This window comes from Bison bison, unplaced genomic scaffold (genome assembly GCF_000754665.1).
Source record: "Bison bison bison isolate TAMUID 2011002044 unplaced genomic scaffold, Bison_UMD1.0 scf7180017864065, whole genome shotgun sequence".
Taxonomy (NCBI): Eukaryota; Metazoa; Chordata; class Mammalia; order Artiodactyla; family Bovidae; genus Bison; species Bison bison.
In genome coordinates, this window is record NW_011494637.1 from 585,761 (window position 1) to 610,584 (window position 24,824).

The following is a 24,824-nucleotide window of genomic DNA, read 5'->3' on the forward strand; positions in this document are numbered from 1 at the left end:
CTCTGACAAATGTGCTTCCTATCAGCACACTGAGTTCCTTTGCAAATACACAATTCACAATTATAAGCAATTTTCTAAAATGCATGCTATTTTCCCAGGAGACGAGAATGCCTTGGAGTGGTTAAACATGTAACTGGGTTATTTTCTGAAATGCTTATTATTTACTTGAGTCTCATTTCAGGCTCTCTTGTAAACAGAATATTCCTGTTAATGATTATCATCCCCCACAAAAGCTTCTGCAATTGTCAGTGTTCCTCTAACTTTCTCATAAACACACCATATAAGTTGGGGTGTAGAGCATAAAAAACAGAGGTACTTGTGCCAGCCTCCTGTTCAAATGGCAAGGTGGGCCTCCTTTTCCCTGAACAGTGGTTTTCCGGATTTCAGACATAGTGGAAAATAAATAACAGGACTTTTAAACTTTCTCATGATTTAGGTTGTGTCTGAGCTGGTTGCAAATCTCATTATCAGCTTTATGGCTGTTTGCCTACCATGATTTAGTTTTATTTTTTTGGATCAGAAAGAAGAATGGCAAAATTGCAATCTAGAGGTTTCTTTGAAAAATAAAGTTTGAATTTAACTGTTGTTGATTTATACTGAGTGTGCTACACTTAGCATGTAAGTACAGTTAAGCATACTTCATAGGTAATTACTCCTATTGATATGAAGGTAGGTACAGAAATTATGCCTAGCATGAATGCAACACCCGGTTCCTGAAACAGTACCTTTTAAAGTGGTATATTAGGTAAATAAACTCTGATGATGGTGGTGGTATTTCATCAACAAGAAATCTTGCTCCCTCTGAACCAACATCTTTTACTATTTGCCTAGCTATGTACGAACGATAAAAACTCACCAAGACCACTGATTTAATGGAAGGGAATAATAGAAAGTTAACAGTCTCTAACCGAAATGAGCACATTCAAATTAAAACAAGGAGTAAGAAATTCAAAGGAAAAATTGCTTTGAGTTGTTTTAGAAGGTGAAGTGCCTCAAATTCTTTTATGCCCTACTAAAAATATTCTATAAAGAATACTTTAACAGTAACAAACTCAAGTTTCCCCTCTATGTCAATTCTACAGGGCAATTAAAATTTGGATTTTGCTACTTTTAAATTATGCTATTTTAATTCACAGTGCAAAGTGTATAGTTCTTTTACTCTTCAGAAAACGTTCTGTAAAGAAAACTAAACTACTTAAAACAAAGTTTCTGCTATGACTTGACTACAGACCTTCTCTTTTGCCTAGTGTCATCTTGATAAGTACTGACATAGCACCTAAGTTAATAGAACAGGAATAACTGACGCACACTGCTTCTGCTCGCCCATTTCCTTCTACATAAAATCATCCTTGACGTGCTATGTGGACAACCCCTATTCTCTTGGTTCCATGGAACACAGTTCGATAACCACTGATCTAACCACATAGATGTGAGGATCTTGTACATCTATTAACAGGTACTTTTTTTTACTCACTGATTGGATTTGGTTTTTCACCTGGAATCTGATAAATGTCATAGAAGTAAAAAGTAACTCTTGGTTTAGGGGACAACAGTCAAGGATCTTAGCATTTTATGAGGTGGAAGAAGTCCTGCAGATGAAAAAAGGTAAGACAGTGATAAGAGAGCAGACCCTCCTATTGATTTCAATACCCTTAGACCATAAAATTTTTGCAACTTGCTTTATGTCCCTGGATATGTTGCAGTGTATTCTAGTTTACAGTCGATGGGAATTTGAATAGAATTGTATCCCTCTAATCGATGGATGTGAGTCTGAGTGAACTCCGGGAGTTGGTGATAGACTGGGAGGCCTGGTGTGCTGCGATTCATGGGGTCGCAGAGAGTCAGACATGACTGAGCGACTGAACTGAACTGAACTGAATGTGTGAAACGCTTACTCATTGGAAGAAAAGTTATGACAAACCTAGATGGCATATTCAAAAGCAGAGACATTACTTTACCAACAAAGGTCCGTCTAGTCAAGGCTATGATTTTTCCAGTGGTCACGTATGGATGTGAGAGTTGGACTGTGAAGAAAGCCGAGCGCCAAAGAATTGATGCTTTTGAACTGTGGTGTTGGAGAAGACTCTTGAGAGTCCCTTGGACTGCAAGGAGATCCAACCGGTACATTCTGAAGGAGATCAGCCCTGGGATTTCTTTGGAAGGAATGATGCTAAAGCTGAAACTCCAGTACTTTGGCCACCTCATAAGAAAAGTTAACTCATTGGAAAAGACTCTGATGCTGGGAGGGATTGGGGGCAGGAGGAGAAGGGGATGACAGAGGATGAGATGGGTGGATGGCATCACTGACTCAAAGGACATGAATTTGAGCCCACTTGCCCCAGACTAGAAGAGCTCCAAATCACTGCAGATGGTAACTGCAGCCATGAAATTCAAAGAGCTTACTCCTTGGAAGAAAAATGTTGACCAACCTAGACAGCATATTATAAAGCAGAGGCATTACTTTGCCAACAAAGGTCCATCTAGTCAAGGCTGTGGTGTTTCCAGTGGTCATGTATGGATGTGAGAATAGGACTACAGAGAAATCTAAGCGCCGAAGAATTGATGCTTTTAAATTGTGGTTTTGGAGAAGACTCTTAGGAGTCCCTTGGACTGCAAGGAAATCCAACTAGTCCATCCTGAAGGAAATCAGTTCTGGGTGTTCAATGGAAGGATTGATGCTAAAGCCGAAACTCCAATACTTTGGCCATGTGATGCAAAGAACTGACTCATCGGAAAAGACCCTGATGCTGGGAGGGATTGGGGGCAGGAGGAGAAGGGGACGACAGAGGATGAGATGGCTGGATGGCATCACTGACTCAAAGGACATGAGTTTGAGTAAACTCCAGGAGTTGGTAATGGAGAGGGAGGCCTGGCGTGCTGCAGTCTATGGGGTTGCAAAGAGTTGGACTCGACTGAGCAACTGAACTGAACTGAGAATTGAGCTGCATTTGTGAGTCAGCTGTGATATTCAGGTTCTGTTGGTTAGGCCCTTTAGAGTACAGTATCCAGCCGAGCTTTCTTCAGGGGCCTTGGTTTGGGGGAACCAAAGACTAAGGGCTGCGAATGCTATCATGACCACCTCCATCTCAGAGATGATCACTGTATTTTTATTTTTACAAAGGATGGAAAAGTTCAGAGGATCCTTCCTGAAATGTTTGTCAGGGAGCCCAGATTTTAAAATTAGATAATTTGCAAAAAAAATGTCCTGCATTCCTCAGGCATACGGATATTGCTACCTGGGAAACCAGACACGGCTGAGTGCGGGTGGTGGGGAGAGCCTGGGTGGTGGGGAGAGCCCAGGTGGTGGGGAGTGGGGAGACGAGGGGTGAAGAAGAATCCACATCTCAGGAGCAGAGCATGTACACAGGGCCCATGTTCAGTGGGGCGGTCTCAGACTCTGGGGGCCAAGTATTCAGAAACTGCTTCAGAGTCTCAAAGGTGGCTATAACAGATGAAATTGTGTCCCTCAAAAATTCATATGCTGAAGCCCCAACCTCAGAATGTGACCGTATTTGGAGACAGAGCCTTAAGAGGTAACCGGAAGCTATGAGAGCATTAGGGTGGGCTCTAGTCTGATCTGACTTGTGTCCTTACCAAAGGACATGAGCAGACACAGAGACCCCAAGCTGTACACACGGTGAGACGACCGTGTGAGGGGACATACATCATGACGGCAGCGGTGCCCAGGCCAGGGGGAGAGTCCTCCATGGAAACAAACCTGCTGGCACCTTGCCCTTGGAGTGCCAGCCTCTTAACTGTGAGCATAGGTTTCTGCTATTTAAGCCACCCAGTCCGTAGTATCTTGCTATGGTGGCCCTAGAAAACTAATACAGCGTTGTCGTTGTTCAGCTGCTCAGTTGTGGCCAACTCTTTGAGACCCCAAGGACGGCAGCAGGCCAGACTTCTCTGTCCTTCACTATCTCCCAGAGCTTGTTCAAACTCACGTGCATTGAGCGGATTATGTCCTCCAACCATGCAATACAAGAGGAGATGAACAGACACGATGACAGTTGCAGAGGGACAATGACAAAAGCCTTCACACGGCAACGGCAAGGAAGATCCATTACTGGCAGCCGGGGAAGCGGGGTAGGAGGGGAGAGAGAACACGGTTTCAGAACGAAGGCAGACAAAATGGTAACCACTTCCTCGAACGCTATCCCTGACCCCCCTCCTTTCAATATTTCCACTCTTTTCACACAGTGTTTCCCTCTATAAATATATAACTCCAAGACTTCTAGTAAAAGCTTGAAAAGCTGAAAATATAAGAAATATTAATTTTCCAAACTCCTAAGTGGAGTCAGTAATAGAGCATAGAAGATGGCCTGGCAGATGTTCATATTTTCCTGGGAATATATAACATAATTACTTGATTCAGATATCATATATTTATTTCCATCTTGACACTAAAATGTTAAACCACTCCTCCTCTTGCTAAATTGATCTGCATTTAAAACATTAAATTGTTTCACTGTGCTCCTTAGCAACTCAGTGATATAAACTCTCATGAATATGTAAATCAACCCCTCTAAGCACATTATTAATTATTTCAAAGATAGTTGGAGGTCACCAGCTCATAGCAATTTCTATGCATGAAGTCTCATTAATACAAGACATCACACAGTAAGGAAGAATAAAGTTTTGTCACGGTGACTGTGTGTGTGTGTGTGTGTGTGTTTCAAGTGGCCAAAGTAACAGACACAACTAACCCCATTCACCAGGAGGCAGTGAACACAGCTCATGGACAATGACGAGGAAGTAATAAAGGAAAACAAATTCTTCAGCTGGAACTATTTTTAAAAAGGCAACATCTGTCCAAATCAGGAATGTGAACTTAAAATCCAAAGCAATTTCTGTCTCAAATAAACTTAAATTTTCCTGACCTAGAGGCCACAAATAGCCCCAATTTGTCCAGGGTAAAACTGCGACAAGCTCAGCAAATGTGAGGCTCATGAAGATAGGGCAAAGCTCTTTCCCGAGACACAGCATAGCGGACGCAGAGGGTCTGGCCCTGGTGGCTCTCACTCTCTGCCCTCTGCCAATCGCCTCTTTGGCAGCTGGAAGTCAGCCTCTCCTTAGGCGGTCCTCAGCGGCTGAAATGCTCTGATGTAAAGCATGGGACAGCTGCCGTGGAGCGGCCACAGAATGAAATGCAAAGCGGTCGACAGTGGAGCCTAGAATTACTCAGCAATGAAGGAGTACATTTAACAGTTAGTGGGCTGTACTTTTTAAAATTCATAATCTAATGTAAGACTTATTTTCACCAAATAGTGATAAAATTGATCTTCTTGCCCAAGTAACTCTTCAGAGTCCCTACCTCAGTTTGCTTTTATATCTCTAAATGGGAACTCAAAATGCACCTGCCGAAACAGCTGACCAAAAACTGTTTTCACACAGGACAGCACCTGAGATGAGGAAGATAATCAGAAGCAAAGCTATTCTCTAGTGTGATTAACACAGTATATGTAACAGAAGTAATAACGGAATAACAACACTGGAATACGTCGTTCATGTGCTCAGAGCTTTCTGAAGATATAACTGGAATGGACGCTGGCAAAACCAGTCAAGCAGCCATTTGAAAGTTAAAAGCAAGGAAATATTTGTATTATCTAGAGGAGTATGGCACCCCACTCCAGTACTCTTGCATGGAAAATCCCACGGATGGAGGAGCCTGGTAGGCTGCAGTCCATGGGGTCGCTGAGGGTCGGACACGACTGAGCGACTTCACTTTCACTTTTAACTTTCATGCATTGGAGAAGGAAATGGCAACCCACTCCAGTATTGTTGCCTGGAGAAGTGCATGGACAGAGGAGCCTGGTGGGCTACAGTCCATGGGGTTGCAAAGAGTTGGACACGACTGAGCGACTTTCACTTTCCCTAGTGGTCCAGTGGTTAAGACTCATGCTTCCAATGTAAGGGACATGGGTTCAATCTCTGGTCAGGGAATGAAGATCGCACATGCCTCGTGGCAAAAAAAGAAAAAGATAATAGTTGCATGAAGGCTGGGATTGAGGAGGGCACATGGAGGGTGTCTTGACTGTTGGCGGTACAGCTTTTCCTGATTTGGGTTGTGGTTACAGAGGTTCTCCGTGATGATACAAATCTACATGTAACAATATCAATGTGTTTAAACACTGTTGTGTATGCATAGTTCAGTTCAGTTCAGTTCAGCCGCTCAGTCATGTCCGACTCTTTGGAACCCCATGAACGGCAGCATGCGAGGCCACCCTGTTCATCACCAACTCCCGGACTCCACCCAAACCCGTGTCCATTGAGTCGGTGATGCCATCTAACCGTCTCATCCTCTGTTGTCCCCTTCTCCTCCTGCCTTCAATCTTTCCCAGCATCAGGGTCTTTCCAAATGAGTCAGCCCTTCGCATCAGGTGGCCAAAGTGTTGGAGTTTCAGCTTCAACATTAGTCCTTCCAATGAACACCCAGGACTGATCTCCTTTAGAAGGGACTGGTATGCCTAGTATGTCTCATAATAAAGGTACAAACACCTCAAGCCATTTAAAATGATGCACATACAGGTCAGTTAACATTCTACTGACTCTGATTATGATCCTTCCAGCCTCAGGAGAGCTCCTTCTGTACTGTTAATGCCAAGTGCACAGACTTGAAAACCATGCCGGCTGCCAAGAAGGCCAGGGAGAGGAACAGGGAATATACACTCTAATAAAAAGAAGAGGAAAGACTAAGGACAGCTGTTCTGAACAACTCTTGGTGCTATCTTAAGGATTTATAAGCAGCTTTCTAGAATTCTTTGGATAAGTAATAAATTCATACTTGAAAATGGTTTGCTTTTGACCTTATAAAACAAAGGTAGAATGCTCTTGTTAAGAGTTCAGGGCAGAAGTAGGTGGAAAGAAATTGTCTCTGCCTCCTGCTAGCTATTCAAGGCATTACCACTTTACTTCTGTTATTTAAAATGCTATTTTATTTTTAACTACTTAATAAGATGCAAGAAAAGGCAAAAGGCGATTTGGAAAGTAGAAACCTGAGAAAGTGAGAATTGGGGTGAGGTTTACTGGAACACGGGCTTCCCTGGTGGCTAAGGCGGTAGGAATCCACCTGAAACATGGGAGACCCAACCCACTCCAGCATTCTTGCCTGGAGAATTTCATGTACAGAGGAGCCTGGCAGGCGACAGTCCACGGGGTCACAAAGAGTCGGACTTGGTCAACACTTTCACTTTCACTTACTGGGACACGGGGATCCTCTGGAAGAGAAACAGAGCAATTCTGCTGCTGGTAATACCTCAAAGCGGCAAAGTCCCTGGATTTGTAAAACTCTAAAGACACACGCAAGCATCAGTCAGATGTGCAGGCCTCTAGCCCCCAGTGAAGTAGGGTTCCACACAGGCAGCCTTTCCAAGGCCAGACACCCGCCTGCACAGACAGAGCCTGCGGACCCAGCTACAGTGAGCTCCTGAAGGCCATCAGCTCCGTCCTGCAGCTCTGTCTGCTGTCCTTGTCCGTGTACCAGTCACTCCTTTTAAAGAAGCTCCGTGATGGAGTGCTGTGCCGATCTCAGGTGGGGAAAGGAAAGCTGAAAGCCATTCAATAAGTTTTACGTTCTCCATCCTCTCTGCCAGTGAGAGAGAGGGCTGTGGGCTTGCAGTCCTGTCTGCTTTTCCTCCTGCGCACACAGCCAGACCAAAGCCCCCCACTCCAGGTCTCCCACCCCTCACCCTGTGTGGTTGGGTGGGGCCATGCGGCTGAGTTCTGGAATAAGGACTATGGGATTAAGTGATGGGGGCCGTTCCCAGGCCTGGTCTCTAACCAGCCCTCCCCGCCCACCACCCCCGCCTCCATTCGATGCTCCTGCTCTGGCTTCCTCTGCCCGCCCGCCTGGGTGAAGAGGGCGCTGTGGGGACTCCGGGGCCGCTGAGAACAGCAGAAGCCCTAGGTGACAGGAGGCTGAGTCTGACTCCCTGAATGACGGTGTCGGGCACAGCCCCCACCCCCACCTCCAGCCAGCCTGCCCTGGAGCATGACACCATGACAATCAACCTGCATTCTGATCGGCCTCGAATTTGTTAGAGAAGTTAGGTTACCATCCTGACATTCCCCTGCCTCATACATCCAAACCAAAGGAAAGCTACCAGAATTATTAAACCACCCCCCAAAGAAAGAACAAAAAGTTTAGCAGCATTAACCTCAGAAAATTAGGAAGTTTGATTTAATTTCAAGTAATTTTGAGGCAGAAAGAACATTGGCTTTGGATGGCAAGCTCGTCAGCTGCTTGGATTCTCTGCTGCCATCTTCACAGTGGCTATTACAATTTGTCAAGATCTTTGGCCTCCTGATATGAAGAACTGACTCACTTGAAAAGATTCTGATGCTGGCAAAAATTGAAGGCAGGAGAAGAAGGGGACGACAGAGGATGAGATGGACAGGCGTTTGACTAAGCTCCAGGAGTTGCTGATGGACAGGGAGGCCTGGTATGCCGCAGTCCATGGGGTCACAGAGTCGGACATGACTGAACTGAACTGAACTGAGGGGCTAGGAGGAGGACAGGCTGCATATTTTGATTTTTAATTTTTTAAAGGATTTAGATGTAAGTTGTGTTCGATCATTCTGTGCACAGCACACTCTCACCAGCCTGTGGAAGGCCCCTCAATCTGTCATTTGTTCTCACTTCCATTTTCCCCTTTGCCCTTCAACCCTCCTGCCTGCACCTGTCTCCTTCTCTGCCCTTGTCATGGGCCCGCACCCTTGAATATTTGCAACATCTAGAGAATGTGTGCATGGACAGGCTTCTAGGCAGTTTGCTAACATTTCAGAGCTCTAATATGACTTGCCAAATCACTTTTCAGAGATATTTAAATTCATATTTTACCTCATTTGAATATATGTCCATCATGTTATATATTATGCTTTAAAGTAGCAATTCTTTAGCAACTAATTATACTGAGTTTTCAGTATGTGTTGTGACTGATTACACACCTTGTTTGGTGATCTATCTTTTAATATACTTCCTACTTTTCGATGTGGTTTTAGAAACAATATGGACTTGGATTATTTGTGTGTATTTGGGAAAGCAATGTTCAAGAGCCAAAACTATCATTTATGTTGGATTTTATGCTTAGCCTCCTGAAAAGTTGTCTAGGAACCGGTCTTCTTGACTGTGCAGACATCAAGAGTATTCCTGTTTCTCAAAGGCCAGAACGATCTGCCTCATGCATAATCACTTCCCAGGTGGTGCTAGTGGCGAAGAACAAGACACACGGGCTTGATCCCTGCGTTGGGACTGTTCCCTGGAGGAGGGCATGGCTACCCACTCCAATATTCTTGCCTGGAGATTCCCATGGACAGAGGAGTCTGGCAGAGTTATAGTCCATGAGGCTGCAAAGAGTGGGACATGACTGAACAAACTCAGCATCAGTTCAGTAGTCATTCAGTACTATCCGACTTATTGGGACCCCATGGACTGTGGCATGCCAGGCTTCCCTGTTCATCACCAACTCCCGGAGCTTGCTCAAACTCATGTCCATCGAGTTGGTGATGCCATCCAACCATCTCATCCTCTGTTGTCTCCTTCTCCTCCCGCCTTCAATCTTTCCCAGCATCAGGGTCTTTTCCATTGAGCCAGTTCTTCACATCAGGTGGCCAAAGTATTGGAGCTTCAGTTTCAGCATCAGTTCTTCCAATGAATATTCAGGACTGATTTCCTTTAGGATGGACTGGTTGGATCTCCTTGCAGTCCCAGGGACTCTCAAGAATCTTCTCCAAGTTCAAAAGCACCAAGTCTTTGGTGCTCAGCTTCCTTTACAGTCCACCTCTCACATCCACACATGACTACTGTATGCTTAGCGTGCACGTATGTAAAATCACTGACCAGACACTTAGGACACTACGGGACTGAGGTCGGTGTGTGTCAGCATAGACGTGTCATTCTATGTTACACGAAGACGGGAACTGTATGAAAAGTGGACTGCGAGGAGAAAGGAAACAAAGGGCAAGTGCTGAAGGCAGAGAGGGGGTGCACTCGCACCCCACATTACAGGGAAGGGGGGAGCTGCCCTGGGACACCCCAAAGCTACAGGACACCTGTGTACCAGGACTCACAGTGGACTAGAGGAAAACACAATTTCCAGAGTCCTCATCATGTGAATTCTATTTTTTTTTTAGCTGCTCTTGAAAATGTGTCTGCATGCCAAGTCACTTCAGTCATGTCTGCCTCTTGAGACCCCATGGACTGCAGCCTGCTAGGCTCTTCTGTCCATGGGGATTCTCCAGGCAAGAATACTGGAATGGGTTGCCATGCCCTCCTCCAGGGGATCTTTCACACCCAGGGACTGAATCCGCGTCTGTTATGTCTCCTTCATTGGCAAGTGGGTTCATTCCCACTAATGCCACCTGGGAAGCCTGAATTCTAAAATAAATCTGCCTAAATCCCTGAGGCTCCACCAAGGTGGGTGAGTGACACTCCGTGCTAAGAGCAGATCCGCAAAGGGCTTTGGCACTTCAAATTCATTCCTAGTAAGGAATGTAATAACAGTAGATACAGCAAAAACACAGCCAATATTTCACAGTAATTATGAAGTTTTCCCCGAAGCCCTTAACTTCGTGCAAGAGTTTGTCAGAGGCCCTGGAAACAGGCCATTTTGTCCGTGTTTGTCCACCTCTTTTTCAACTCCCTTAATGTTTATTGAAAAACCTTATGATGGATAGCAAGTCATATCACTCGTGGGAAAACAGGTAAGGGCAGTGGGAGTATTTTCAGGCTTATTAATGCTACGATTTCCCATGGAAAATACCTCACTACCCAGAGAACACTCACCTGGAAGAAGTGCTCAAACTTTTAAATGTAGGGCCTCTATCAGATACGACAGCCGCCCCCAGAGGTCCTAATCCAGGCGGCTGCAGGCATGGCCTGGGCACTGCGACTTGTGCCATCTTCGCATTGTGGCATGGAGGAAGCTGACACAACATTGTAAAGCGATTATCCTCCGATTGAAAATTAACAAACAAGCAAACTGCCATGTTATTGAAATGCGCAGTGCAGGCTGAGAAGCACAGTCCAGAGAGAAACAGGGTGGGGGTGGGGAAACACAGAGCTTCGGTGCAACCAGGGGTTGAAATCTCAGCTCAACCCTTTCTGACTCTGTGATGCTGCTCACTCAATCCTGCTGCTGCTGCTGCTAAGTCACTTCAGTTGTGTCTGACTCTGCGAGACCCCATAGACGGCAGCCCACCAAGCTCCCCCGTCCCTGGGCTTCTCCAGGCAAGAACACTGGAGTGGGTTGCCATTTCCTTCTCCAGTGCAGGAAAGTGAAAAGTGAAAGGAAAGCCGCTCAGTCGTGTCTGACTCTGAGCGACCCCATGGACTGCCGCATACTAGGCTCCTTCATCCATGGCATTTTCCAGGCAAGAGTACTGGAGTGGGGTGCCATCTTGTTCTCTGACTCAATCCTACTGAGCCTGTATTTCTTCCTCTGAAAAATACAGAGAATTCCTACTTGTCAAGTTTGCTTCTGGTTTAAATATGAAAAAAGTGCCCCAAATTAGAGACACTCTTCCCCTGATGCTCTTTCCCATAGAGCTTTTAGAGGTATGGCACTTTGGTGTTTACAGGCTTATCGACTTGTATAGTGATTAAGAGCACACTTCTAAAGCCACAACTAGATGACTAAATAACATCAGTTCAGTTCTGTTCAGTTCAGTTGCTCAGTCGCGTCTGACTCTTTGGAGACCCTATGGACACCAGGGTTCCCTGTCCATCACCAACTTCTGGAGCTTACTCAAACTCATGTCCATGGAGTCAGTGATGCCATCCAACCATCTCATCCTCTGTCATCCCTTTTTCCTCCCATCTTCAATCCTTCCCAGTATCAGGGTATTTTCCAATGAGCCAGTTCTTCACATCAAGTGGCCAAAGTATTGGAGTTTCAGCTTCAGCGTGAGTCCTTCCAATCCAAGGGACTCTCAAGAGTCTTCTCCAACAGCACAGTTCAAAAGCATTAATTCTTTGGCGCTAGCTTTCTTGATGGTCCAACTCTCACATCCTTACATGACCACTGGAAAAACCACAGCTTTGACTAGACGGACCTTTGTTGGCAAAATAATGTCTCTGCTTTTTGGTATGCTATCTAGTGATAAGGAGGAGAAGGATGAGATGGCTGGATGGCATCACCAGCTCGATGCACATGAGTTTGGGTGAACTCTGGGAGTTGGTGATGAATGGGGAGGCGTGGCGTGCTGCAATTCATGGGGTCACAAGGAGTCGGACACGACTGAGCAATTGAACTGAACTGAACTAGTGATTAAGAGCACACTTCTAGAGCCACAGCTAGCTGGATAAATACCGGTTCTGTTACATACCAGCTGCAATACCATGTGCAGTTTAGTTAACTTCTGTGAGCCTCAAAGTCTTCATCTCTAAACTGGAAGAATGACAACATCCAGCCCAACAGGGCTTTGTGGGGATTAAATGAATGTATGTATGTAAGCATCCCAGTGGGACCTTATACAGGGAAAGTACTCAGTAAGGGCTCTAATCATGACTTATTTTTAACTATCAGGGAAACAAAATTCAGCATTCCACTCTTATAAATAGCATAACACAATTTCTGGTCAAATGAGGAGCTCATACAAAAGAAGCAGGATTTCTACTTGAATGATATTTTGAGGCAGTTTTAATTGTTCATCATAAAAATTATGGCAATGGAAATAGTTGGTTCACTGTTGACTGGTCACACCTTGAAGGCATCTGTCTAAAATAGAGCTTTGAAGGCATTTAGCTTAAGGAGGTTGGAAAAGATTTAGAAGATCAGGTTTGGAAAAAAGAACATCTTATTACAGACATTTTGAGGGTAAGGGGTGTTGGACTTTTATGCAGATATGGTGGATTTACATGGATACTGTTAGCTGGACATTTGGTATGTGAGTCACACAGCAACAGAAATAACTGCTTTATCTAGCTCTCTTGTGGCTTATACGGAACCAGTGTAATTTGAAAAATATTTAATTGTTTGCTAATTCTACTTACAATCTCTGCTTTTTGATATATAGTTAATAGTCCCAGAAAACTGATCTGTGTTAATCTGTGTTTTTTACTCACGTGTGTGTGTTTTAGTTGCTGGGTCCTGTCCGACTCTTTGTGACCCCATGGACTGTAGCCCACTAAGCTCCTCCATCCATGGGATTTTCTAGTCAAGAATACTGGAGTGGGTTGCCATTTCCTTCTCCAGGGGATCTTCCCGACCCAGGGATTGAATCCAGGTTTCCTGCATTGCAGGCAGACTCTTTACCGTCTGAGCCACCAGGGAAGTAAAAAACTGACATTTTACTCATCATGTCACTATTTAAACCCTAACGAATGGCTTGTTCCCCAGGTTCTGGATATACTAAATAATGGATTTTAAGGAAAGGGCTGTTTTGTATAGATTTGGGGAGGTGTGAGGGTTGAATAGCTGCATTTACCACAAACTGAGGAAGAACAATCTCAAACAGGGCTGTGCAAGAGACAGACACCTATTTGACATCATACCCATGTCACTCTAACAAAATAACACATGTGTTTTGTGAGCATCAAAGTAGGAATACAACCACCATGCAAATCCAAATTTTATTTACCAGTGAGACTCCCATTTATCTCTTCATGTGAAACCCACAGCCAGAAAACTGAAGGAGTGAATTCAAGCTGCATGTCCACTGTGAGAATATTCATCACTTGTGGTTAGATATGAACTTCATAGTTAAATAGGCTTCCCTGATAGCTCAGCTGGTCAAGAATCCACCTGCAATGCGGGGGACGTGGGTTTGATCCCTGGGCTGGCAAGATCCTCTGGAGGAGGGAAAGGCTACCCACTCCAGTATTCTGGCCTGGGGAATCCCATGGACTGTACAGTCCATGGGGTTGCAAAGAGTTGGACACGACTGAGCCACTTTCACTTCCACTTCGTAGTTAAAAGGAAAGGATAAACTGGGAGTTTGGGATGGACACATACAGACTACTATATCTAAAATAGATGATCAACAAGGACCTAGTGTAGAAGGACAGGGAGCTCTGCTCAATATCTTGTAATAACCTAAATCGGAAAAAAATTTGAAAAAAAATATATATATAACTGAATCATTTTGCAGTACACCTGAAACACAACATTGTTCAATTATACTTTAATATAGAATAAAAATTAAGAAAGTTATGAATTTATCAGTAAATGCCCTTTGCTTCTATAAACTAATCTTGCTTTAATTTTCTTGGAAGAACTATAATCCGCAAGAAAGCTAGTCGTCATCACAGGGTCCTAAAACCATTTGACAAGGCGTTTTAAACTGACGTGGTGTAAAGGCACATCTCTTCAGGGAAACCAACAAGATGTGCTTCCAAGTGTCCAAAGCCAGTGATAACCCTGGGTCTGATGCTTGCGGTCCAGTCGTTTTACACGGAACTATGAGGTCGTCCAAGGGCAGGCAAGAAGATGCTTCACAGCACCCTGCTACACGGGACCAGTAACACACTGACCCTACTGTGTGGATCTGGTGTAGACGCTGAGCCTTGCTGGAGTAATCCAGCTCCCAGGAAGACGCCCTTTCAGTACATTCTCAGTTCCCTTATGGAAACGGACCATGATTTTTTGCTTTTCATACATACTAAGTTTTATTTATAAGACTCTTAGATGTTAATTAACCTAACTTTTTAATTAACCCCACCTTGGGAGCAGACTGTGCCATGGAAATAACATGAGTTTGATAAATTCTTGTTTCTGATAGTCTGCTGTTTCTATTTATAGTTCAAAAAGCTTTGATTTTCCATTTCTGTTAACTTTCTACTTTATAGTACGTGTGTTGTTTCATGCTCAGAGAGTCAAGTCAAAGTCAAATAAACCCAGGGGAAAAGATGGCCAGACAGCTGGAGAGGTGAGTAATGCTTGATAATTGGCTGATTTTATGCATTAAATAGCAGGAAACATCAACCTACAGTTAAATATATTGTAAAAAATAAATAAATAAAATAAAGAATGTTTAAATCCATGCTCTTTTGTCCGTATACACATACACGCACAGGTACATTTTATACATACTGTGGGAATACATGCTTATGTAGCAACAAAATAACAAAAGCCAATATGCACCATGCGTCCAGCATCTTCAGCATTTAACTGAAAAGCGCTTTACGTGGCATTATTTTAATTCATCTACATAAGAGCGGATAAGCTAGATGTTATTGTACTGCCCCTGTTTTACCTTAAAATGAAACTGAGGCAAATCAAGGTTAAGTAACTTGCCCTAAATCACACAGGGAGTGAGTCTCAGAGTCAGGATTTGAATTTGGCTTCTCCAGTGTTTTGTCCACATCCAAGGATATGTGTAAGCGACTCACTGGTTTATGGCAGTCCATATTAGGGCCTATACTGGTATCTCATACCTCGGTCTGCAAATCAAATAATCGCATGTCATGAACTGTACGGGGGACATCCTGAGGGGCAGGGGAGTCCTATGACACAGGCTCCTAGAAAGCCTTGCTTTATCAGATCCCTTTTGGAGAGCATTATCTGCAGGCAATGGCACCCGACTCCAGTACTCTTGCGTGGGAAATCCCATGGACGGAGGAGCCTGGTGGGCTGCAGTCCATGGGGTTGCGAAGAGTCGGACACGACTGAGCGATGTCACTTTCACTTTTCACTTTCATGCACTGGAGAAGGAAACAGCAACCCACTCCAGTGTTCTTGCCTGGAGAATTCCAGGGACAGAGGAGCCTGGTAGGCTGCCGTCTATGGGGTCGCAGTCGGACACGACTGAAGCGATTTAGCAGCAGCAGCAGCAGCAGCATCTGCCCTTGGCTAAAAGAATTAGGGACGAATTCTCTCATGTTCACCCAACCAGCTCTGTTAAAATACTTAAGTGACTTTAAAAGGCTCGAGCTTCTTGCAGAGAAACCATTAATTAAAGATAGCACTAAGCAAGTAAAGCAGAAGCCAAAGAAGAGAACAGTGGTCCTCAACACTGTGAGGAACTATTACCCTTAACAGGGCACTTCATCTTCTGACTACAATAAGCTCTGAGATATAAACTGAGGAAGGTCTGAAGCTATGACACACAGCACGGCATTTAGAAACTAAGCAAGTAATAAATGTGAGGAGCACCTCTGCTGAGCGAACAGTCAAGACAATTCAGGTTGTCTTTTACAACAGCAAGAAACTACAATAGCATCAGAAGACCTGTTTTCACGTAACATGTCAAATATTGATAATATAATTTGAGTCCTCAAATTATAAAATAAAGAAGGCTGGAATAATACACGGCAAGTAATACAGTGACGAGCTGAACTGCATTTTGTTATGAGTGAGCACTTTTGGAGACACATATTAAAGCACCTAGAGGATGTGAAGAAGCAAGCCTCGGCATGAACTGCGCAGTGTAGGGGGTTTACCACCCAGCAGAACCGCTGTTTCCAGCCTGTCTCAGTTTGTGGTTATTTGCTACATTCTCTTTTAATAACAAAATGTACAGATAGGCAGCTTTCTGCCTCCTGTTAAACATGAAAGCAAAGATGTGTTAGAGAAGATTCTTTCTCAATGGTAAGTGGCCTTTTAAAAAACAAAAGCAAGACTTTATGGAATATTACATTTATATGACTGGTAATAAAGCAGATATAGTCACTAAAATATTTGAAAGGATTCCCCCCAAAAAAAACATGTAAAGTAAGCATATTTAAAACTCATTCATTCCCTACCTCATTCACAGTTAAAATGAAGAAGATGAACTCAGGAATGCATAGAGTTATAAAAATGTCATTAACACAGTTAATGTAAAAAAATGGTATTTAAAAGATAACTAACCATAGTAAATTCATATAATGCATTTCAATGAGATACAGCTTAACCAGGCAAATATTTTATTTCACTTAGAAGCTGTCAGTTATCCTTTGGCAAAGAAATAGCAAAGTAAAAGCTGGTTGACACACATTCGTTATAAAAATATGAGAGACTGAACCTCGTTAGCTTTTCCTGCTGCTGTAAGGGACTGTCAAATGTGTCCTATATAGAAAATACTTGTAAAGAAAAAAAAATATAATATATTCACTTAGCCTATCCCTTGATAAAAAGGTGAGGTTTGTTAAGTGATGGAGAAAAAGAAGTGTAAAAGGATCTTAAACTTAAGATACTCAGCCTCGTTCAAAATAAGAAAAAATATGCATGTGGAAATGCCATTTTTGCAAAGGTAAGATTGGAAAGTGGCCCCCAAAGGCCTGTGGCTGCTCTGTTGGTGAGGTGGTGTGGGACCTGCTGCTCTTACACGTCACTGGTGAGAATGGAAGACAGCACACTTTTGGGGAGAAGAGTTTGGAAACATAAAAATAAATACATATTTTTCCCTTCAATACAGCAGTTCCACTCTAGGAATCCATCTCAGTGATACTCTGATCAAGACTATGAAAATACACGTGTATACAAGTCTATTGGTTGTACCAATATTTGTAATAAAAAAAAAATGAAAACTAAGTGTTTACCATATGGGAACAGTAAAGTATAACCACCAAATGGAATTCAATAATGCTAATTTTTCTGTGAAGAAAATATACACATATTACTAGGGAGAGATATACAGAATATATAATGTACAGTTTAAAAAAAAAAGGAAGGTGGAGACAGATATGCACAGTATTCTACTTTTTACTTAAGATTCAAATCTCTTCAATATCTATATCATCTATAATCTGTTTATGCGTTTTAAAATGGGAGCTTTTTCAAATAGAGGTCTACACATAGAGAAAGGAATATTCAAGAGAATGGAAATAAAATTTGTATTTCTTTGAACATAATTATTTCATAGCTTTGATTTTGGAATCATGTTAATATTTTATATAAATATAAAAATATAAACTATGAAAACAAAATACATTTTAAAATAGTTAAAAATATGTGTGAAATTGGTGACATAATTATACAGTCACTGCACATGACTCTATATCCCTATAACAATATGCCCTAATGACAAAATAAACTGCTTTAACACTGTGTTCAGTAATCACACTTTGGTGATGGTGTTGGTATTCTGAAACAGATACTACTGTATACGTATTATGAAATGAGACAAATGAGTAATTATGTTAATATCACTCAGAAATGAGATTTTTTTGCTAAGTGAGGAAGCAATGACAGTTTTAAGATCAGTGACTTCAAGTAAGAATTCCATAACCCTGGATATAAAGTGAAAATGTCAGTACAAATGCAGTTTTCACCTTTTAAAAAATGCATGTCTCCTAGCTCTTTCAGCTCGGCCTAGAAAGAGTGACCAACCTCGTAATAGTGAGCACACCCAGCACTAGGGCTGTGATTTCTAAAGCCATTTCCTATTTTTAAAGGAACCAGACCCCCTGCCACACTCCATATATAGAAATCAACTTAAAAGGAATCAATGACCTAAATATAAGAGCTAAGCTATTAGAAAAAGCATAGGGGTAAATCTTCATGAAATGGGATTTGGGACTATATTCTAAAGTTTGACATCAAAGGCACAAGCAACAAAAGAAAATATAAATTGGACTTTATCAAAATTTAAAACTTTTGTGTATCAAAGGACATTGTAAAGAAAGTGAAAAGACTCAGAATGGGGGAAATGCTTGCAAGTCATGTAACCGTGAGGCCCTAGCATCCAGAATAAATAAAGAGCTCTTACAACAACTAAAAGACAAACGACCCAATGAAAAACAGGCCGAGGACTTGAACAGACGTTTCTCCAGAGAAGATGTACAAGTGGCAAGTGAGCATGTGAGAAGCTTCACCATCAGTGGTCATTAAGGAAACACACATCAAAACCATGAGACGCCACTTTATATTTAATAAGATGGCTACTTAAAAAATAGAAAAATTTAATAGCAAGTGTTGGTGAGAATGTGGAGAAATAAGAACCCTTGTACGCTGGTAGTGGAAATGTAAAATGATGAAGTGGCTGTGGAAGACAGTTTGTTGGTTCCTTACGAGGTAGAATTACCATATAATCCCAAAACTGCACTCCAAGAGAAATGAACACATACGTCCAGACAGAAACAAGTATCCAATGTCTGCAACAGCATCATTCATAACAGCCAAAAGACAGAAAGAATGCACACCAATGGATGGATGGATCAATAAGTTATGGTATGTCCATATAATGAAATATTATTCAGCCACAAAAATAACGAAGTACGGGTCCTTATCACAACTTGGATGAATGTCAACAACATGCCAAGTGAAAAAGGCAGACACAAAAGGTCACAGATTTTGTGATTCCTTTTATATGAAATATTTAGAATGGGCAAGTCCATAGAGACAAAAAAAAAAAAACAAAAAAACAACACATGTAGTGCTTGCCAAATGATGGGGGAAATAGAGAATGGGAAGTGACTACTTAATGGATATAGAATATTATTATGGAGTGATGAAAAAGTTTTGAAACTAGAAAGAGGTGGTGGTCACTGCATAACAATATTAAAGCAAAAAATGCCACTGAATTGTACACTTTAAAATGGTTAATTGTATGTTATGTGAATTTCACCTCATTAAAAAAATACATCTAATGATAATGATATAGCACAAGTAAAGGATGTCTTGAAATGTTGGAAGACATAAAGCTTTTAAACAGACATTTCAGCTTTGTATCATTCTTTCTTTTTAAATACATGTTCTTTCATATAATATTTATGTAGGAGTTCAAAATTTTTAGCAATAGAGGTGTATGATAAAAAACTGCTCTAAATCCAGGTTAATAAATTTCTACTTCTCAGGGTGAATTGATAGACATACTTTGTATACATTGGCTGAATAATATTTTAAAATTTATTTTCAATGCCTTTATGTAGATTATACATTTTCTAGTTCAACACGGGTCCTTCAAACCCTAGGGTTTTATATTGTGATTCAAACATTAATCTTCTTGCCCAACCATGATCAAATAGATTCTGGAGTTCCAATTCCTCATTAGGGAATTGGGTATATTTAAGATAGTTTTATATCAACAGTTCTCCTTTTTCTGTTCTTAATCAATTAGAAATGGAGGAAACAGTGGTAGACTTACCCACACAAGGCAGAGAGTAGCCAAGCTGCGGGTCGTGGACAAACTGCCGATCATTGAGTCTGGTCACGCAGTACAGGTGGAAACAGTCCAAGCAGATCACGTGGCGGTGTGTGCACTGGAAAACCAGGACGGGACTCCTGCAGAGGCAAAGACATTTCCTCTAGTCCTCCTCAGGCTGGAGATGCAACGTGCGGCCTAGGACACTTTCCGGAATCTTGTAGGGTCGCTTAGGGCATGCTCCATGAGGAGAACTGTGCTGCTAAGCCCTGGGCTCACACATATCAATGCTACCTCTGCAAAACTGGAAACACCTTGCAAACTATGAAGATTGATTTTCTTAACTTTTATTTTTCATACAACCATATTGACCAATCAGCTATTTAAATCCAAGTTCAGATACAAGCTCTTTCTAGAAGGCTTTGACTTATAATACCCAATTAACTTACTCATCATGCCATCCACTTACATATATTTCTAATGATTCACTATTCCATCATGATATTGTTATGTTTCTCTTCTCTTGTAAGACTATGATCTCTGTGAAAGTAGACACTGAGTCTACTTGATATTCATATTCTCATAGCACTAGGCCTTGTAAGATTTTAAATAAATGATCCTTGAATTTAGCTATAATATTAAACAGTATATAAACCCAAACTTCCTCCAAGTCAAAAGAAAAATTATCAAAGCATGTTAAAGAGTCATTCATATCTCATTGGCAAATAGAAAAGTAGAATTTAGAAATAAAAGATTATCTAACAGAGATTCCTCTATGACAAGATTTTGTCTATTATGCTCCCCCAATCTAGTCAAATACTCAATTTCTTAAAGTTAGGGGAGTACTAATAAATCAATATATATAAGTCCTAAAAAGTTTGGTCTTCCTTAAAAGACCACAGAAAAAAATCTGCCAAGTAACCACGATTTTTTTTTTTTACTAGTAAATCAACTGCATGAATTTATGACAAAAAGGAGACAAAAATAATATATTAATTTGAGATCAGCCCCAAGGCAATTTTAATAGTAAGAAAGTCATTAGATTTTATCTTGATAAACCTATTTTCTAAGTGATGATAACAAACTACAAAATATTTTTCATTTCATACCCAGTTCTTAACAGAGAAAAGCTCTTCCCCTAAAAATAAGAGAACAGAAGATAACTTCATAATAGTTTACAATATTTTAAAAATTTTGTTTTCCTACTTATTTCAAAACAATATATAACACACACAAAAAGTGGAAAGGAAACCTTGGTATTTTAGTGTCTTGAGCCAATAGGATGATGGTCAATCCGTCTGAGTCAGAGCGTCACTGAGGTTTTCATGTGCTTCCATTTCCCTGCTCTGAGCCCACTGACAGCCCCTCAGGGCCATTTCCATTCCCGGGGCCTTTTTCAATTGGGTATTGACTGTGTTCTGAATTTTCAGCCTCCTCCCTTCTAACAGCCTCCCCACTAAAGACGATGAAATACAATGCTTGCCTGTTTCTAGGAGCAGAGTCAGGCTTGCACACACGTACAAGTCACACACACCTTACCCCCGCTAGACGACCCTATGGACCTGCCATATTTACCTCGTTCTTTCAGGACTACGTTCTGTGAAAAAGGTTATTCATTCTGATTTTAGCAACGTGGTTGACTCAGCCTTTATAGACCCCTGATCTGCTATCAATACAGAGAAACACTGGAGAAACTATGAGAGCGTTTATAAAAATCTGCCTATATATAACTAGGTTAAAAAAAAAAAGCTTGGCAATTACCAGATAGAAGAAAAATAGAAAGAAAACTTATATAAAAGCCAAAGCAGTCAGTATGGACTGTGGACTCTGGCAGGGTCCCAGAGAGATGTTAAGATGCGTGGCATGTAGCCACTCGTCTAGCAAATATATTCTTTCCATCCCTATTAATAGAAGGAAGAATAGAAAGCGTTCTCTTTCATGTCTAGACAACAGTACACATTTATAGTTTTGCCTTTCAGTTAAAATATGTTTCAGTTAAAATAAGTCCAAAAGAACTTACACCACTTTGTCAACTCATAGAACATCAATTGCTCTGCTTTAGAGATCTCTTCAAGAAAATCAGAGATACCAAGGGAGCATTTCATGCAAAGATGAGCACAATAAAGGACAGAAATGGTAAGGACCAAACAGAAGCAGGAGAGGTAAGAGGAGGTGGCCAGAATACACAGAAGAAGGGTACAAAAAAGGTCTTAATGACCCAGATAAGCATGATGGTGTGGTCACTCACTCACAGCCAGGCATCCTGGAGTGTGAAATCAAGTGGTCTTAGGAAGTATCACTACAAGCAAAGCTAGTGGAGGTGATGGAATTCCAATTGAGCTATTTCAAATCCTAAAAGATGATTCTGTGAAAGTGCTGCACTCAATATGCCAGCAAATTTAGAAAACTCAGCAGTGGCCACAAGACTGGAAAAGGTCAGTTTTCATTCCAATCCCAAAGAAGGGCAATGCCGAAGAAAGTTCAAACTACCACACAATTGCACTCATTTCACATGCTAGCAAGGTAATGCTCAAAACCCTTCAAGCTAACCTTAACAGTACATGGACTTCCCTATTGGCTCAGACAGTAAAGCATCTGCCTACAGTGTGGGAGACCCAGGTTCAATCCCTGGGTTGGGAAGATCTCCTGGAGAAGGAAATGGCAACCCACTCTAGTATTCTTGCCTGGAAAATCCCATGGATGGAGGAAGCTGGTAGGCTACAGTCCATGGGTAGCAAAGAGCTGGATATGACTGAGCGACTTCACTTCGCTTAACAGTTCGTGAACTGAGAACTACCATATGTACAAGCCGGATTTAGAAAAGGCAGAGGAACCAGAGATCAAATTGCCAACATCCATTGTACTATACACGAGAATTCCAGAAAAACGTCTACTTCTGCTTCGTTGACTATACTAAAGCCTTTGATTGTGTGATCACAACAAACTGTGGAAAATTCTTAAAGTAATGGAAATACCAGACCACCTTACCTGCCTCCTGTGAAACCTGTATGCAGGTCAAGAAGCAACGGTTAGAACCGGACATGGAAAAATGCACTGGTTCCAAATTGGGAACTGTTTACTGTCAAGGCTGTATATTGTTACCCTGCTTATTTACCTTTTATGCAGAGTGTATGCTAAGTGACTTGTCGTGTTTGACTCTTTGTGACCCCATGGACTATAGCCCGCCAGGTTCCTCTGTCCATGGGTTTCTCCAGGCAAAAATACTGGAGTGGGTTGCCGTGCCCTTGTCCAGGGGATCTTCCCAACCCAGCAATCGAACCTGTGTCTCTTACGTCTCCTGCATTGGCAGGTGAGTTCTTCAGCGCCACGTGGGAAGCCCCTATGCAGAGCACGTCATGCAAAATGCTGGTCTGGATGATCACAAGCTGGAATCAAGATTGCTGGGAGAAATATCAACAATCTCAGAGATGCAGATGACACCATGCTAACAGCAGAAAATGAAGAAGAATGAAAGAGCCCCTTGATGAAGGTGAAAGAGGAGAGTGAAAAAAGTTAGCACTCTTTAGCAGCTGAGAAAAGTCTTTGGAGGTCATTTTAATACATCTGACATGAGTTACTAAGGAATAGGACCACATTGTGCTGGCGGATCTAGGAGTGGAAATTAGGAGATGGATATGAGTGACATTTCTGAGGAGGACCCGCCAGGACCTATATTCTCGTGGGTCTTTTTCTTCCTTCTGACATTCCTCTGTGCCCTTTGCTCTGACTGCACATAAATGTTAATTGACCAATCCAGAAAATGATTTTACCCCAGTGAGCCAGGTTACAGAGAAGTTAATCAAAAGCTAAATAAAGTTCCCAACAAATATAAAAAAATCACATACAAATGCTGCACTTGACATGACTTCAGAGTTATTTGTAAGCAACGATGTCCCTGCTTTTATTAAAGGAGTGATCCAAAGACCCTTTATTCAAAAAGCAGAACTATCATATGACATCTGTGTGTGTGTGTGTGTGTGTTAGTCACTCAGTCGTGTCTGAGTCTTAGTGACGCATGGACTGTAGCCCGCCAGGCTCCTCTGTCCGTGGGATTCTCCAGGCAAGAATCCTAGAGTGGGCTGCCATTTCCTTCTCCAGACATCTCTTATATGTGGAATCTAAAAGAAATTATATGAATGAAGTTACTTGCAAAACAGAAAGTGACTCACCGACTTAGAAAATGAGTTTATGGTTGCCAGGGGAGGGGCAGTCAGGGACATTGGGAAGGTCATGTAAACATCGCTTTATTTAAAATGGATAACCAACAAGGACATATGGTACAACACATGGAGCTCTGCTCAGTGTCATGTGCCAGCCGGATGGAGAGGGGGAGAGTGGATGCAGGTAAGTGCATGGCTGAGTCCCTTATCTGTTTACCTGTAATCACCACAACATTGCTAATTGGCTATACCCCAGTACAAAATGTTTTTGGTGTTTATTTTAATAAAAGTATTAAGCATAATTGAGAGAGTCCTAGTAAAACAGTGAGGCATTCACATACAGGACAGAAAGTAGAAGACTGTTCCACAGTCATCTGAACATTGAAATTCGTGTAAAATTGAGAGAGTCCTAGTAAAACAGTGAGGCATTCACATACAGGACAGAAAGTAGAAGACTGTTCCACAGTCATCTGAACATTGAAACTCATGTAAAATTAGTACCTACAAATGGTACCCATTTTTTTTTCATAGTTTCTGATAAAATGCTACAGTTTTCTACCTCATCCGTTTTCTCTCTTTTCACACACACACACTTGATCTCCTTTACGTTCCCTCTCTCTGCCAAACCTCTCCATCTCTGTCTGTATTTTTTGTCACAGATAC

General features: G+C 42.0%; 1 protein-coding gene across 8 annotated transcripts in view; it reads right to left on the reverse strand.

The window, feature by feature from the left end:
* The window catches only part of PARK2 (parkin RBR E3 ubiquitin protein ligase), a 1,245,124-nt gene that overhangs the window by 434,877 nt on the left and 785,423 nt on the right, over positions 1–24,824 (reverse strand). For 7 of the 8 annotated variants that reach the window (XM_010836734.1, XM_010836732.1, XM_010836730.1 and 4 more), the window contains one exon: positions 20,005–20,141. In XM_010836734.1, coding sequence (XP_010835036.1) covers positions 20,005–20,141 — 137 coding nt within the window. Of the gene's footprint in view, positions 1–6,421; positions 7,218–20,004; positions 20,142–24,824 lie in introns of those variants that run through there. The other variant, XM_010836735.1, reaches the window with a different exon arrangement.